Source organism: Diceros bicornis, chromosome 29 (genome assembly GCF_020826845.1).
Source record: "Diceros bicornis minor isolate mBicDic1 chromosome 29, mDicBic1.mat.cur, whole genome shotgun sequence".
NCBI lineage: Eukaryota > Metazoa > Chordata > Mammalia > Perissodactyla > Rhinocerotidae > Diceros > Diceros bicornis.
Genome location: NC_080768.1, coordinates 19,132,564 through 19,150,764, shown reverse-complemented (window position 1 = coordinate 19,150,764; position 18,201 = coordinate 19,132,564). Strand labels below are relative to the sequence as shown.

General features: G+C 37.9%; 1 protein-coding gene across 6 annotated transcripts in view; it reads right to left on the bottom strand.

The window, feature by feature from the left end:
- The window catches only part of ZFP42 (ZFP42 zinc finger protein), a 68,070-nt gene extending 56,694 nt beyond the window's left edge, over positions 1 to 11,376 (bottom strand). The window contains exons 1-4 of one of the 6 annotated variants that reach the window (XM_058525028.1): positions 11,297 to 11,376; positions 10,417 to 10,655; positions 8,199 to 8,274; positions 729 to 5,751 (exon numbers count right to left, since the gene is read on the bottom strand). In XM_058525028.1, coding sequence (XP_058381011.1) covers positions 4,722 to 5,657 — 936 coding nt within the window. In that variant the 5' untranslated portion in view covers positions 5,658 to 5,751; positions 8,199 to 8,274; positions 10,417 to 10,655; positions 11,297 to 11,376 and the 3' untranslated portion in view covers positions 729 to 4,721. The other 5 variants (XR_009216019.1, XM_058525031.1, XM_058525029.1 and 2 more) reach the window with 5 other exon arrangements.
- Between the last annotated feature and the right edge of the window lie 6,825 nt (positions 11,377 to 18,201).

Below are 18,201 nucleotides of genomic sequence, written 5' to 3'. Positions count from 1 at the left end.
ACCAAAGTATTTGTAGCTAAGGTGAAATACAGAAATCATATATGACTGGGAGACCTGTGCACATATCACAGAGAATAAGATAGAAACTAATTTAAAGAACATAAGTGGTTTAACACATTTTTAGCTATCTAATCACAGTCTTGGTAGATATAATTCTCAATGCAGGTTAGTTCTTCACTATCCAAGATATTAGGAGGTAAACAGACCCTCAGTCACCTGTCCCTTTTAGAGGAAGACAGAAAAAAAGATAGTGGGATTTAAGATAATTTTCACTATTAATAAACATGATCAAACAATGTAACAATTTAAAAAAATCTCTTAAGAGTGGCAATTACTTTTGAGGAGTTGATGTAAGCATAGGTGATAAAGACATACTTCTGTGTTTTTTCTTTCAATCAGCATGCACTACTTTAGTAAAGTTCTTCACCGTTATTTCACAGTAAACAGGAGATTTTATGTAAAAACAAGTAATGCTTTATTAGCTGTTTTCCAATTATATATAATTCTTATAACTTTATATATTAGTTTTTTGTTTTTTATTTTTCCTCCAAAGCCCCAGTAGATAGTTGTATGTCACAGTTGCACATCCTTCTAGTTGCTGTACGTGGGACGCAGCCTCAGCATGGCCAGAGAAGCGGTGTGTTGATGTGCGCCCGGGATCCGAACCCGGGCCGCCAGCAGTGGAGCGCACGCACTTAACCGCTAAGCCACGGGGCCGGCCCTATATGTTAGTTTTTAAAAAGCATATTGTTATATTTTTACACATTTATTCACTCCATAATTTATTGCATCAACTAACTTTGCCTTATGGGTTAGAGATACCAAGAAAGTGATGGGCTCTGCCTTAAGATTTTTAGTTTTTTTTGTAGAAAGTATTTCTCTAGTGTTATCTTCTATTAATGTTTGGCCATTAAAAACAAAAAAAGATATGGACCATGAACCGAATACCAGCATGAAAACAAAAAAAATATTTATTCATTTATCAGGATTTTGGGTTTGCACAATGCTGGTATCTGGAAACATAAAAATCTAAGATTGATTTTCTTTTTCAATTTTCTCTGGATTTGCATTCACACATCCTGTGCTCATCCTTCTTACTTAAAAATACAAATGTGGCAAGTGTATGTACACTTCTTTTCCAAAACATTAACAAAGATTTCAGATGACATATCTTCATTAGCTAATCTCCTTGTCTCTTCTTTTTTCCTATTATGTCCACATGCCTTCTTCCTCCGACATTCTTAGCAATTTTCAAGTTTCTCTTTGGGAAAAGAAAACAGCTAGGAGGCTGACCAAGCAGCATCCTATTCCCAAGACAGAACTGAAATAAGACTTGGAATCCAAGTACACAAGCACTTTCTCAGCTTGATGTTCCCTGTGCATTTAAGCTTTAGGGTTGCAAATACTGAGATTTTGGGACCAAAAAGAGTGACCAGCTCCAGACTGAGTTTCAGCTCCAGAAATAGTAATCTAGGGGCCGGTCCGCTGGCATAGTGGTTAAGTTTGTGCGTTCTGCTTCAGCGGCCCAGGGTTCGCTGGTTCGAATCCTGGGCGTGGATCTACTCACCGCTCATCAAGCCATTCTGAGGTGGTGTCCCACATAGAAGAGCTACAACTCTACCACTATGATACATAACTACATACTGGGAACTTTGGGGAGAAAAAGGAAAAGAGAGGAAGATTGGCAACAGATGTTAGCACAGGGGCAATCTTCCTCAAAAATAAAATAAATAAATAAAAATAAAAAATAAATTTCAAAGAAAACAAATAGTAATCTACAAAAGTAGTCCAGCCTCCACACGGGGGAAGTCAATCTTGATCTCTCTTGATGCTGAGTCCCGGATCTCAAGAGCTTGCAGCCTAAACCCTGCCATTGACTTTATCTAGTCTTAACAACTCTCTATCTAATGCCAGGTTTTGCTCAGTCTTCAGAGGTGCTATGTCCTAATTCAACTCTGAAGTAGAAATCCGTAGAGGACCAAATCAAACATACTGCAGTCAAAGCAAAAACTAGACAAACATATGCTACATCTCCTTGATCAAATACCAAATTCCCATCCTAAATTCTATCCTCATGTGTTTGACTTATAGAAATTCCAAACTTATGGATTATGTGTCCAATGTTCCTTTTAATTTAGACACACAGGGCCTACATTCCTATAGAAATGATGGTATAAATGCCATACCAAATATATTATAAATAAAAAATTAAGTTTTCATAACAGTCCATAGTAATAAATAGCTCATTCTTAAGTCAAAATGTAAGCCCTTGATTTTTTTCTTATTGTTTTTAAATCATACATGTTTTTACATTTTGGCATTTCTAAAATCAAGATTAATCTTAAAGTTCACTTGTTTGTATGGTGTGTTGATTTTTTTCCTGAAAGCTGTTAAGTTTATGGTATATACTACCATTACCTCCAGTGGTGTCTTAAATCTTAAAATCTAAGAAATATGTTATTCTAACTATATCTGACTATTTATTATAATTGACTCTGGGGAAAAAACATTCCAAGTTTGATAGCTGCTTATTTTCTGCCCATTATAACGTGATTCCAATGAGGGATTCAGTTTATAATCATAAAAATAAGTTAATCCTTATATTAGAGCTATAGTTTTATTTTTACCAGCCATATCTACATGATCAATTTTCCCCCTTATCCAGAATATTTAACCAATTTCTCTGAATTTTCTTCCACTGCATATAAATACATCAGATTCTGTCCCATCTATTAAAAACAACAAACTTTCTCCTACTCTATGGCTTCCCTCTAGCTGTGATCCTTTCCTTCCCTTTACAGCCAAGCTTCCTTTCATGATATTTGCACATTTTCTATTGACTAGAGGTATCATACTTTATGCAACTTGTTCCCTCTTAATGGACATTTATGAATTTATTACTCTTAAAACTATGCTTCAGTTAACACCCTTGAGCAAATATCTTTGTACGTTAGTGCAAATTTCTATAGAATTGAGTTCTAGAAGTAAAATTATTAGATCCAAAAGAATGCATGTTATGGGTTGAATTGTGCACCCAAAAATTCGTGTTGAAATCCTAACCCCCAGTACCTCAGAATGTGACCTTATTTAGAGATGGAGTCTTTACAAAGGTAATCAAGTTAAAAACGAGGTCATTAGGGTGGGTTCTAATCCAGTATGACTGGGGTCCTTTTAAAAGGAAATCTGGATGCAGACATGCACAGAGGGAAGATAATATGAAGATATGAAGAGAACACCATGTAAACACAAAGACAGTCATCTACAAGCCAAGAAGAGAGGCCTGGAACAGGTCCTTTCTTCACAACCCTCAATTCTGCCAACACTTCGTTTTTGAACTTCTAGCCAAGAATTATGAAACTACAAATTTCTGTTGTTTAAGCCACCTAATTGGTGGTACTGTTACAGCAGCCCTAGATAACTGATACAGCATACTTGCAAAATACCCCCAAAATGGCTGTCACAATTTATGCCTTAACCAACCGTGTAGAAAGGTAACTTTTCCCCCACACCTCGCCAATACTGAACTATCAATCTTTGCAATGTTTTGCAAATTTCGAAAACAAATAAATATTCTTTTTTTTGTATAATTTTATTTATTTTTCCCCCAAAGCCCCAGTAGATAGTTGTATGTCATAGTTGCACATCCTTCCAGTTGCTGTATTTGGGATGCGGTGTCAGCATGGCCGGAGAACTGGCACGTCAGTGCGCGCCTGGTACCCGAACCCGGGCTGCCAGCAGTGGAGTGCGCACACTCAACCACTAAGCCACGGGGCCGGCCCTCGAAAACAAATAAATGGTATCTCTTCTTCATGCATACCTCTTTGCGTTTTTTTTTTTTTGTTTTTTTTTTTGTGAGGAAGATCAGCCCTGAGCTAACATCCAATGCCAATCCTCTTTTTGCTGAGGAAGATTGGCCCTGGGCTAACATAACATCCGTGCCCATCTTCCTCTACTTTATATGGGATGCCGCCAAAGCATGGCTTAACAAGTTGTGCGTTGGTGCGCGCCCGGGATCCAAACCTGCGAACCCAGGGCCGCCACAGCAGAATGCACGCAGTTAAACGCTGAGCCACTGAGCCAGCCCCCTTCTTTGATTTTTTTAATCCAGATTTAGCACACTTCTGGAGTTTTATTTTAAATATTTTATTTTATTTTAAAATATCTAAAATGGATTCAAATGGATTGACACTATCAAACAACCACTCACATCTAGCCATATGATTGTAATATAGTTTGATACAATGACAAAAAAAGAAATGATTAAAAATTATATTTAACTTTAAAAATGTTTAACTACTCATCCACTTATTGACAATCTACTGCAAAATTTTCATTCTCTAGGATTATCGCATGTAGCATGAAGTATATTCCTAAAAGGGAAAAGCTAAACAATTGGAAACTACAAACTTAAAAACCAAAGTTAATTTTAGATTTATAGTATGTGAAATTAAGTCCCATATCCAATACTCCAATTTGCAATGTATTAAGGATTATGCTTTTGAAGTAAGTTCATTACTGACCTTCCTGTTGGAAGCACACTATCATTCTATACACAATGTTCTGAAATGGCATCACAAACTATAGGAGCATCTTAGTAACACCAAAAAATATGCCTTGTAGGGTTGCGATATCGATTTAAAAATTCTTTCCTGAAATAATAATCAGTGAGGCATATTTGTCCCCAGTCACTCTTTTGTCAATACGCTTACCCTGTTTGAGGATTATTCTCCATCTTCCTTTCGTTGATTCCCTTTGGTCTTTGCATGAGTTGAGATGTGAGCTTTCATATTATTTGACTGAATAAACCTCTTGTGACAGCCTTCAACGGGACACACAAAACGTTTCTCCCCAGTGTGGATGCGTACGTGTGTACGCAGATTGAAGTCCAGGGAAAATCGTTTTCCACACCCTTCGAAAGTGCACTGAAATGGCTTCTCTCCAGTATGAACCAGAAAATGTCTTTTTAGCTTTGTGCTCTCATTGAACGCTTTCCCACATTCTGCACATACGTGATTTCGGGGCCCATGAACGAGCAGATGCTTCCTCAGGGAAGCTCTATTCTTCAACTTTTTTGTGCATCCACTCTGAGGACAAACAAATTTTTCTGGAGCATCATATTCTTGATTTTTTCCCACCTTCTTTCTAGCAGATTCTGAGACCTGTTTGGGATCTGGTAAGTTAATGCTGGATATTCCTCCAGGAGGAAGCCTCTTGCCTGTCATGTACTCAGAATACTCAAGAAGTGAATTCTCTCCAACAATCTGTTGAGGAAGTTCTTGTTTTGCCCCTTTTTTCATGTATTCTAAGGAACATTCAAGAAGTGAGCTTGCTGTAAGAACCTGTTGAGAAAGCTCTTGTTCTGATCCTTCTTTCAGGCAGTCAAAGGACTTAAGAAGTGAGTCTTCCTCCAGGATGGGTTCAGAAAACTCACCTCTTATTATGCATTCTATATAACAGTCACAGAAGGAATCCTCTCCAGCAACCTGATGGCTAGTCTCACAGTACACGCCTTCATCTTGTAAGGCCCACATCATGTCAAGAGGTTCCTGCTGGGCTGGGCTTGCCTGGGCTAGCCATGACTTATCCCCACTGACAGCTCTTCTACCCAGACCTTTCCGGTCATGTGTCTTTGCTCTTTTCTTCAGTTGCTGGTCCATGTTATCCTGCCTGCTTCCTCCTTGAAGGCTGCACCAGGATATATCAACCACTTCCAAGTAGTAGTGACCTGGGTAAGTTGTCTTGAGCAAGCACCTGATTTGAGATAGTAACCATTAGGTAAAATATTTTCCAACATTCGAGCCATTGTCAGGAAACGACCTCAAAAAATGGCCTAGAACTCAGTTTTCAATAATGGAATGGCTAAATTTATATCTTCTCTGACAAACCCCTCAAAAGAGTAAGAGAATGAGCTGTGACTTAAAACATGGGTCATAACCAGATCTTACGTGGGTATCCTCCCAAGTTATCGGACCTCTTTAATTAATCACCTAACATGTATTGGGTGCTCACTAAGTGCTAGCCCTGCTCTAGGCTACTCATGAGTTGAGATGCATCAGTAAGTAGAAATACAAAAAAATCCTGTGCCTCATGGAGGATACCTTCTTGTGAGCATACAAAATAAATAAGTAATGTATGTCATATGTTACAAGGCAAAGTGCTATAGAATAAGCAGAGGCTGGTAGAAAGGAGGAGTTTGAAAGTTTGCAATTTTAAATAGGGTGATCGGGCAAACCTTTACTGAGGTAGTGGCAGTTGAGTAAAAACTTAAAGTACGTGAGGGAGCAAGATATGCCTATTTTCTTATGTAACACTGATGTGCAACTCAAATTAAATAATGCATATAATTTAGCATAGCATAGTTCATGGCACAGAGCAAATGCTGAGCACTTATGTGAGCTAGTGTTATTTTATTACCTTTATATTCATTCTATAAGTGTATGTTGGATCCTGCTATGTGCCAGCTACCATTCTAGGCCAAGGGCGGCAAACTTTTTCTGTAAAGAGCCAGATTTAAGGTTTGTGGGCCCTATGGCCTATGTCGCAATGATTCAACTGTGCCAGTATAGCATGGAAACAGCCACAGACAATAAATAAAGGGTGAGCATGGCTGTGTTCCAATAAAACAAGCAGGGGCCAGATTTGGCCTATGGGCTGTAATTTGCTCACCTCTGTTCTAGAAGATGGGGATCCTGAGAGTAAGACACATGAAATCCATGCCTTCCCATCTCTTGTGTGTGCAAATCAAAAAAAAGGCACAGGGATGTTTGGCCCTAAGTAGTTTTTGATCTTTTTCTTAAAAATCTAAAAGCAACATTATAAAAGTTATAGCATGAATATGTTATATTTTTTCTAAGAGCTTTTTGCTTAATGTTACAATTGTGTACCTTATAAAAGATCCCTTAATTTTATTGTCCCCGTGTCCTGCTGCAGGAACAAAAATTAAATGCTTTTTTAAAAAGGGCAAATGTGAAAGCAGTGAAAATTAACAGCTTGAAAATATTTTAAAATAGCCACATTTAAAAATACCACCTCAAAAGATTCATGCCATTTACTTCTGGTTAAAAAAACTACATAAAAACAAAACATGCTTTTCAATTGCTAAAGGAAGAGTTTTAAATATCTTCTTAAACATTTACACATACAACACATATTAGATTTAAATAAGCATATATAAATAATATATATTTTATATAAATAAACTATACATTTAAAACAAATTATAAATAAATTATATATTTATTTACATATAATATACATAAATGTTTTATATATACTGTATATAAATTGCTAAGGGAAGAGTTTTGAATTTCTTCTTAAATATGTGTATACATATATTATATATATAAATAAATATATAATCTTCCTATAGAATATACATACGTGTTTAAGAAGAAATTTAAAACTCTTCCTTTAGCAATTGAAAAGCACGTTTTGTTTATTCTATGTATTTTTTTGCCAAAAGTAAATGGCATGGTTCTTTTGAGGTGGTATTTTTAAATGTGGCTATTTAAAAATATTTTCAAGCTGTTTACATATATATACTGTTATATACATAATATATATATAAAATGTTAATATGTATAATGTTAAATGGTACACGTGTTATTATTTATTCTGTCCTTTAAAAAAGTGAAATAAACAAGGGAGGCTATGTCCAGGAATATTTGCCTAACAAAATCTTGTTGCCATAGCTAAAAACAATTTTCAATCAGTTTGTTTAATGAATATAGCACCTTTGGAGCTACATCACTAGCAATTGGTCTAAAGTTTGAGTAGGAGAGTTGAGTAAGTTAAAGTTAGTGTGGGACAAAACCCCCTCTCCCAGTTAGTCCATTTAAAATAACTGCAATTTGATTTGATTCTAGCTTTTCTCTCCAAACTTATCTCTTGCCATCTCCAGCTCTCCTATTTCATTCCAGCCATAATAAACTCTCCCTCCAATAAAGTGCCATGCTCTTCCTTTTTGATAAAATATTACCCGCCCTCACTCCCCCTTCCCTTATGAGCATGTGCTCCAGAGCTTGTGTGTACACACATAGGCTCATTGCCCATCCCCACTTTAGATCTCTGCTTAAACATCACTTCCTCAGGCAAGCTTCCATTGATTCTTAGGCTCAGTTAGTTAGGTGCCCAAGCTAAATGCTCCCCATGTTCCCTATGTGATCGGAGCCTTAATGATAATTTAAGATCTGTCTTACCTACTAGGCAGTAAGCTTGACGAGGGCAAGGTCCTCTTCTGTTTTATTCACGTGTCCCAGCACTTAGTACATTTATCTAATGAAAGAAATTAATGAATATGCATTGGTCACACTGGCAATATCTGATTTAGCAACTCTATCAAATCAATTTACTAGAAAATTACTTGGGGCTTTAGACTTAACGTATTAGTTTCAAAAGTTGGCTATCATGATGATGCCAAGGTGTTATCTGGCAAGACATCTCCCATGAGATCAGGGTTGAGAGACAGAGGCATTTTCTTTATGAATTTACCAAGGTCCAAGTACAGCTCTTATCTTTCTAAGCTAGATTCTTATTTGTCAGATCTGAGCATTATGCCATTTCTCACACAATATATAAGCTGCGAGAATGATGTATAAAATTGAAATGGTAATTTATTAATTCATTATGGGAAAACTCCTGTTTACATGACAAGTACATTCCCTGTTGGTGGAAAAAGGTACTGGGTAAACACGGCATTAAGACAAAATCTGGATGTTAAATTAATACTTAATGACACGACATTAACCTAATTCTATATTTCTCAAACTAGGATAGAAGTACTTCCAAAGGTGCATCATGTACTCATTCAATCATTCGACAAGTATCTACTACCATTGTTCCAGGTACTGACCCTAGATCTGTGAAAAAGATACAAAGTCCCTGGTTTTCATGGAGCTTTTATCTGTGAAATATATAAACGAATAAACAAAATGTTTATAAAATGGTAAATAAGCAAAATAGTTTCCAGTTGTGATAAATGGTATGAAATGAAACCAATTAGAGTAAGAAAGAGGAAATTGGAGGAGGCCATCTTTAGAAAAAATGTCTGGAAATGCAGCCGGGGAGCTGGTATTAGACTGAGACCTGAAAGAGAAAAATATCAGCCAGCAGAAAGAGGTAGAAGACTGCTCCTTCCAGGTGGCAGCAGGAAGTACAGAGATTAGCAAACTGGAGGACAAAGGAAGACATGCATATTACAGAATATGGCCGGCAGAGACGGTAGGGGTCTGAGACATGGTTGAAGAGAGTACAGAATCTTGTGGGTCAGGGGAGCCATTTGCATTTCATTCCCAAACCAATGGGAACCATTACAGGGTTTCTTTTAAACAAGGAAATAGCATGCTCTACTTAGGTTAAAAGATTACTTGGGCTGATGTGTGAACAGATTGAGAGAGGCAAAAGAAAGCAGAAAAATCCCTTAGGCTATTTAGTAATCCAGGAAAAGAATGCTGGTCATTTGGGGCAGGTGGTGGCAGCGGAGATGAAATGGGGGAAGAGAGAGAAAATGGAGATAGAACCTTTCAAACTTGCTGGTGGATTGGATACAGGGAACCAGGAATCAAGAATGAGTGGTTCTAGGTTTTTTTGCTGGAGTAATTGGGTGGATGGTAGTGCCATTTACACAGATAAATGGAGGAGGGAAGAAAAGGAAGACAGGTCCACTCTCTTGACGATAAATAAACATTTTAATATAAAATAGACCTGGCTGTAAGTTGTAATGAAATATGATATTTATATGAATGTTTGAAACTAAATAAAAAATGCAACTTCAAGCTAATTTCAACTCAGCTCTGCTTTCTTGAAAGTATTTTACTTTCCTCCTTTATTGCATTTAAAAGTTTGAGGCCTTTTGGTTGTGAACACATGTAGTGTATACAGAAGTTGAAATATAATGACGCGCACCTGAAATTTACATAATGCTATAAACCAATGTTACCGCAATTAAAAAGAAAAAAAAAGTTTGAGGCCAGTCGCCCAAGACAGCTGTAGGTCAACGCATTCTAAACATAAGCCTACTGGCCAAGGTCCACTCCCCACCTGGTTCTAGAATAATAAAACTCTTCCCGTTCATAGTTTTCAAAACCTTTTGACTGGAATCCACGGTTAAAAACGCATTCTAAGTAGTGAACTCAAAACACACCCCTTCTCTCAGATCTGGAAAAAGCGAAGTTCCATGTAACAAGACTTACCCATGCTACTGCGATGCACTCTCATATTTCCTATTCCATTTCCTTTCAAAGGGAAAACGAAGAAGAAACTGCTCTAGGCCCCCAACAGCAGTTGAAATCAACCTGGCTTTACGCTCAGCCAGTTAGACCCACCCTTCTTTTGATGGACACATTCTAATCAGGCTACACCTACATTTCAACTCTGTCTTGATTAGGTTAGAATTTCCAAGGAAAGGCTCTACCAAACCTCTAAAGGTTGAGGGATCAGCTCGCGGTGGGAGTGGCGCTGGGCGTGGCTTTACTCCTGGCCCGGGGTTGGGGTTGGCCGCCTGGACCCGGCCAGCGCGCGGTCACCTTCAGCTCAGAGCCGGCGATGCAGAGGCGACTCCTCCCCCAGCGGCGCAGTCCCCGGCTTCCGCCACGTGGGCAAACCTCTTTGAATCCCAATCGCCTGGGTTTAGCCTGTAGTAGGCGCTCAGTAAATGTCTGTTGAACAAATAAAGGTAGGTATAATCCTATTTCAGTAGTTATATATCCATGAAATGAAAATCAAGCCGTGGAGGCAGTTTCTACTCCCTGGAAATAGAGGTTTACCCAAACGCACGCCACACCTTTCCCTGCCCTCTCTCCTACTCTGCCCCAACCTCCACTCCCCATCCCTCCCAACCCTCAGTCACAGAAAAACTCTTATTACCGCCTTTTCTCTTTTAGACATTAATGAGACTGTTCATATCTCTAAGGGTAACATAACTCCCTTTGAAAGTAGCGGTCAATCAACACTCACCATTGGCTACGGTCTAGTGAAGTTTAATAGTTCGTATAAGTACACAGACCATTAAAACAAAAACCAAATCAATGTTTAAAAACCTCTTAAATTTTGACTTGAATCTTGCCTGCAGTTCACATATATATCTGGGAGCAGTTCTCCATTCTATTTTGTTTTTTGTGGTTTTTTTGGTCTGTTTTAAACGGCAGTTGTTACATTGAAAAGTAAAAGATTATTTCCAATGGGGGAAATATTTAAGCTATTTTTTTTTAATGTATTATTCCCTGATCTCCCGCAGTAGGCATACCAGGTCCCCATCCATTTGAAATCCAAGTTAGAGAAAGCTTCCTTAGCTCCTTACCTTAGAACATATCATTTGCAGGTGAGTTTCTGAAGGCAGAAATTGTAAGGAATGATCTCTCCTGCTCTCTGTGGTGCAGTGCTGTGGTCTCCAGAAACTGCACAGATAAGTTCTCAGGGCGGGTTGACACCAGCCTTGTTTTACTGATAAAAATGTTAATGTTTTGGCTTTCAACAGGAAACACGACTTCAATGAGCCAAAGAATCCTAAGCAGAGCATTCCTTCTGAGCCTTTACATGGCATTGTCATTGGTCATTGAAAGTCCCTTTTCCCACTGGAGGTGTCTCTCTCTCTCTATATATATATCATCATCATTTATATATAAATGATACATATAAATAAAGATATATATCATTTATATATTATTTGTATTATATATATTATATATTTTTATATATAGAATGATATATATAGAGAGAGAGACACCCACACACCCACAGAGCTGAAGCTAAAGATCCTTTCTTTCATCTAATTCACCAGACCACACCCTTTTGTTGTCATTCCCTTAAACTCTGAGACGGTGCATACAATCAACTAGATTGCTTTATATTCCCCTTCCCCACTACTGATTCAATCAGGTCACTTGGTTTGTGTTAGTGTGACTCTGTCTGGAAACCGGAGACAACATATTTAGAAAATCTAAACTTACAGCTCATACTCCACTTCTTACATAAATTATTTTTGCTTGCATTTTGTTTTAGTTTTCCTTTCCACGGCCCTGAAGAAGTAAACCAAAAGGACGGAACTCATCTGTTGTCATATGAACCCAGCTCAAGGGAAATTGATTTTCTCTAAAAAACGAGATAGGGAACCAATTAAACTGTGAAACAGAGGCTGGCCTGGTGGCGCAAGCGGTTAAGTGCGCGTGCTCCACTGCGGCGACCCGGAGTTCGCTGGTTTGGAACCCCGGGCGCCCACCGAGGCACCACTTGTCAGGCCATGCTGTGGCGGCGGCCCGTATAAAGTGGAGGAAGATGGGCCCGGAGGTTAGCCCAGGGCCAGTCTTCCTCAGCAAAAAAGAAAGAGGAGGATTGGCAGATGTTAGCACAGGGCTGATCTTCCACACACAAAAAAACAAACGACTGTGAAACAAAAGCTGCTGCCTTTTGAAATTGACACAAAGAGGGTGGTGCGTGGAAATGAGTAATTTTTTGGATTGCTGGAATTTTAGTCATAGTAATTCTTCTATGAATAACATCATGACTGGTTTTTTAAAGTTGTGTTTTGACAATTTATTTCTGTTACGAACCATATTTTCCTTAAAAAGCTTAGATTTTGAAAACTGTAAATAAGTTTTAATTCACTCTACACATATTCGAGTTTCTCCCCCAGACAGGCGACCGTTCTAGGCCTTGAGGATATAGATCCTGCCCTCCTGGAGTTTGCAGGCTAAAGTGGCAGGGCCAGAACTAAGGTGAGGCAAGTAACTCGCTGGTTTCCAGCCACAAAATTTAAGGGGTGCCAAAATTTCAGTAATTAAGGTTAATAATATTTTAACCCAATATTTTTAAAAATAAAAATTAGTGCAAAAAATTCATGATGAACGAAATAAAAATTTCAGTAAAGATTGCTAACTAAAGAATCATGCTTTTTAAACGTCAAAATGCAGCTATTATTAAGACAAAGAAGGGGGTAGGTATTTGGTGTTATGAGAGCCCATAATAGGAGACTGAGAGGGAATCCGGAAGTTCAGGGAAGGTTTCCCTGGAGCTGCTTCGATGAGAAGGCAGCGTCGGCTTGGAGGGCAGAATCTCCCTACAGGGAGGATTTGAACAACTGAAAGAAAGAAGAGATCAAGAGAGACTGTGCCACGCCAGACTCCCGGGCCTTGTAGGTCATGGTAAGTTGATCTTCCTCCCAAGAGCATTGAGAATGGAATATCACAAGAAAGCACGCATCATATATAAATGGGTATTAACCTTAAACTTGTAAACCGTAGTTTCGTTGTTGAAGCTTTGGTCTGTCTCTATTTGATTCAGCTCATATTAACTGAATGCTTTACATGCATTGTCTCATTCTATCTTGAAATCAAATTTATAAAATAATTGTTATTATCATTTTATATTTTGAAATGATAACTCGGAGACACAAAGAAAATTTACACACTGGTCAGTAGCTAAACTCAGATTTGAACTCGAACGTGCTTAATTCTTTGAGATGTAGCATTTTACATTATACTATGGTATTTTACAAACTCCATGGTTACAGCTTTCATAAAAAATCTCACGTTATTTCCTGTAATTTATAATGCCTTCCTACATATTTATTTGATCTTGATAGCAACCTTATGACTTGTTATTACCCATTTTATGGATAAGGAAATGGGAAGTCAGTAATGACAAATACCTTATTCAAAGCCACACAGGTATTAGTTTATGGGCCAGAATTTAGACCCCAACACAAAATTTAAAGGTAAAGTTAATTTTTCCAAGTTCAGTCAATTGTTTAAAGAGCTTCTAAAATGTGTTTTTAGAGTTTCCCTGCAAAAAAAGCCAATCAATCATATATAAGGTTCTCCTTGGAATTTGATATGTTGGTAGAGTATATTTTTCAAGAGGGCATACTAAGGCACATGTTAACACTGCATTTTTTTTGAACTGAGATATAATTGACATATAACAATTATATTAGTTTCAGGTGTACAACATAATGATTCGATATATGTATATAATGTGAAATGATCACCACAAGAAGTCTAGTTAACATCCATCACCACACATAGTTATAATTTTTTGGTGTGTGATGAGAACTCTTAAGATTTACTCTTTTAGCAACTTTCAAATATACAATACAGTATTGTTAACTAGAGTCACCATGCTGTACATTGCATCTCCAGAACTTATTTATTTTATAACGAAGTTTGTACCTTTTGACCCCCTTCATCCAGAGGTGGGGGGTAGGGGGTGGGTGAAATGAGTGAAGGTCTACTCTGCATTTTTTTTAATGTAAATGGAAGCTGTTTTGTACTTCATACTGAGAAGAATGAGATTTGTCACTATACTGTCATATATTTTCAACAGTCTTTGTACTCTTTAGATGAGAACTATAACCACATAAGTATCGTCATATTTCATTTTCTTTGTGAGAATTCAGCACTGGGCCCAAGTGTGGGACCTAAAGGCTATTTTTTAGACCACGGATCTCCTTGGACTTTGGCAATGATTTGTGAATGTTTTTATTAGGCAGTTTCACGAGATCCTTTCTTCCTCTTAAGAATGGACTATATCAGGAAGATAAACAAACACGTAGATAAGGAGAACAGATTAGTGGTTACCAGAGGGGAAGGGGGTGAGGTGAGGTCGAAAGAGGTAAAGGGGCACATATGTATGGTGATGGATTAAAAACTAGACTATTGGTGGTGAACACAGTGCAGTCCGTACAGAAGCTGAAATAGAATAATGTACACCTGAAATTTACACAATGTTATAAGCCTATATGGCCTCAATAAAATAACAAAAAAAATAAAGAAAAGAATGGACTATCCACATAACCTCCTATTCAAGAACCTACTAAAATGGGTTCACCTGGAGAAAATTATTAGCACTTGATCTAACTTACTTTAGATCATCTCTCATATTTTCTCATAAAAATTTTTGAGTCAATCTCAGATTGCCTGGTCTTTTTTTAAACTTTTTATTTCGAGATACTTTTGGATTTAAGAAGAGTTGCAAAGACACAGAGAGTTCTCATATATCCCTTCACTCAGCTTTCTCTAATGTTAACATCTTACATAACGCAAGCACATGTAGCAAAATTAGGAAATCAACATTGATACAATACTATTAACCAAATTCTAGATTTTATTTGGACTTCATCAGTTTTTCAACTAGTCTCCTTTTTTAAAAAAAATCTTTTCTAGAATCCAGTCCAGATGCCATTTTGCATTTAGGACGTAGTTAATGCACAGACATGAGCTCCACAGTCTAATCCCAGTTCTAGCCCAGAAAATGTAATTTATGCCTTGGAATACCCTCTCTAACACCACCCCTCCCATAAAATTCATCCCCATCCGGATTCCACATTTATACCTCTTTCAAGACTCAAATCAAGAATCACCACCTCTCAAGAAACTCTTCTTTTAGAAACTCAATGCCATCTCGCCCTATATGGGATTACCTTGGCTTTTAGGAATATATTCTATATCCCATAATCAGCCATTTAACATTACCTTTAGAGGTCTTTTGTATTTATAATGTGGTAAGTGGAAAACCAATAAAATGCACATCCGTACAGGAGAAAATTGTTGTGGCACATTGGATCCTCCAGGCTTTTTAAGGTCTATAAACTCTAAATAGGAAAACTGTGAAACAATTTGGTTACTGTTTTGTATTATTTTTGAAGTGTTGAGAATAAATGATGAATATCAGCATGTAAGTTATACTGGTTCTGCCTTATTTGGGCAAAGAAAAATGTATAAAATAAAGAGTTGTGGGGTATACAGTCTTGTACAGTCATTTTTTTTTTTAATTTTAAGATCTAAATTCATGTTCAAACTATAAATTGGAACCAATTAGTGAGTAGTGACCATTTATCATGGTCAAAAAACTTTGAAAAATGCAGCTCTAAATAATTTGTTTACATGTGTGGTTAGAAATGGATCAAAATGGGTAAATATGTAAACATCAATGATTTGGAACTTAAATATTTTATCTTTTCTTTTTGAGCTAAAAAATCCCCAAAGTGCTTTAAGATAAGTTAGTTTAGAGGATTACTTTATATAAATAAAGAGTGCGGGTCCTCAGTTCTCCAATTATACTTTATTATCCTATCCCCAAGAAAGTGAAGCAAAAATGAACTATATAAGAATTATTTTTCTAGCTACACATTCATCTTTTTAACTTGCAACATTTAATATTTTGAATAAAGTTTGTTAAAATGGTGGAAAGGCATAGAATGTAATGGAGCCCAGAAACAGACCCCTATACATGGGGTAACCTGACTGACCTGTGTCCCCCAAAATTCGTATGTTGAAATCTTATCCCCAATGTGATGGTAGTGGGAGGCTGGGCCTTTGGGAGGTGATTAGGCCATGAAAGTAGAGCCCTCATGAATGGGATTAGTGCCTTTATAAGAAGAGGCCAGTGAGCCCGCTCATTCTCTTCCCACCACCGTGAGGACACAAGAGAAGTTGGCAGTCTGCAGCTCAGAAGAGGGCTCTCACCAGAGCCAACCATGCTGACAGCATTGTCTTGGTCTAGTCTCCAGAACTATGAGAAATAAATTTCTTATAAGGTGATAAGCCACCTAGCTCCTGATATTTTGTTATAGCAACCTGAACTGACTAAGACCCTGACTCATGATGAAGGTGGCAGTGGGAAAAGGCTAGTGTTTCCAAAAACAGTGTGAGACAATTGGCTATTCGTTGGGGAAAAAAGAACCTTGACCCCTAACTCACACTTCACGCAGAAATAAGTTCCAGATTGTACCTATAATTATGGATTATAGATATAATTGTGAAAGGTAAATAAAACTTTGAGAAGGAAATGAAAGAACATCTTAAATTTGGGGCTGAGAAAGATTTCTTAATCAATACACAAAAAGTATTGACTATAAAGAAAAAAAGATAAATTGGATGAGATTGAAATTATGAGCTTTAAGAAGCACCACTGAGGGCCGACCCCATGGCTTAGCGGTTAAGTGCTTGCACTCCGCTGCTGGTGGCCCAGGTTCGGATCCCGGGCGTACACCGACGCACCGCTTCTCTGGCCGTGCTGAGGCGGCGTCCCACATACAGCAACTAGAAGGATGTGCAGCTGTGACATACAACTATCTACTGGGGCTTTGGGGGGAAAAATAAATAAACAAAATTATAAAAAAAAAAAAAAAAGCACCACTGAAAGAATGAAAAAGTATAACCCAGTGATCTTTTAAAAAGTTAAATGAGATGCCACTTTCTCCAATGGTTTCCCATCTCCCTTGGAAGAAAAAATCCAAATTACTTTATTTATTATTATTATTATTTTTATTATTTTTTTTTCCTGAGGAAGAGTTGCCCTGAGCTAACATCTGTTGCCAATCTTCCTTTTGTTGCTGGGGAAGAATTGCCCTGAGTTAACACCTGTTGCCAGTCTGCCTCTATTTTGTATGTGAGCCGCCATCACAGCATGGCCACTGACAAGTGATATGGGTCTGAGCCCAGGAACTGAATCCAGGCCACCGAAGTGAAGTGTGCTGAACTTAACCACTAACTTAACCACGGGGTCTGGCCCCAAATTACTTTCTATCTTAGAAGGCACCCTGTGGTCTGGCCTCTACCTCCCCCTTCTGCCTTAACTGTACTCCTTTGCCTCTCAAGCCAAACCATCCTCCTTGTTCTTCCATGACTTTGCTAGGCTCATTGACAGGATTTTTGCACTTGTCTCTCTTCTGTTTGAAATGTTCTGCTCCAGATTATCATAAACCTGGTTCTTTGCTTCATTCTGATCTCTGCCTGGCTTGAGCTAGGAAATATTTTTACATTTTAAAATGATTGAACGAGAAAAGAATTACATTTCCTGACATTGAAGATTGTGCAAAATTAAAAGTTCAGTAACCATAAATAAAATGTTGTTGGAACAGATCCATGCCCATTCGCTTACCTATTGGATATAGCTGCTTTTTGCATTACAATGACAAAGTTGAGTAATTGGGACACAAAGCCTAAAATATTGATTATCGGGCCCTTTACAGAAAAAGTTTACTGACCCCTGAACTATTCCGTTTTAGCTGACTAGGGCTGGTTCATTTGCAACATTCTGCTGCTGTTTATGTGTATCCTCAGGACTGAGCCAATTACTCCTATTTACCTCAGTCACTACAAATGGCAAAACCCTCCCAGGTCGTTCTTCTACACTGGACTCTCATCCCCACGTGCCTCTGTACGTCTCCTTCAGTGGGCCAATCTCCCACCCTTCCTGAATCCCTGA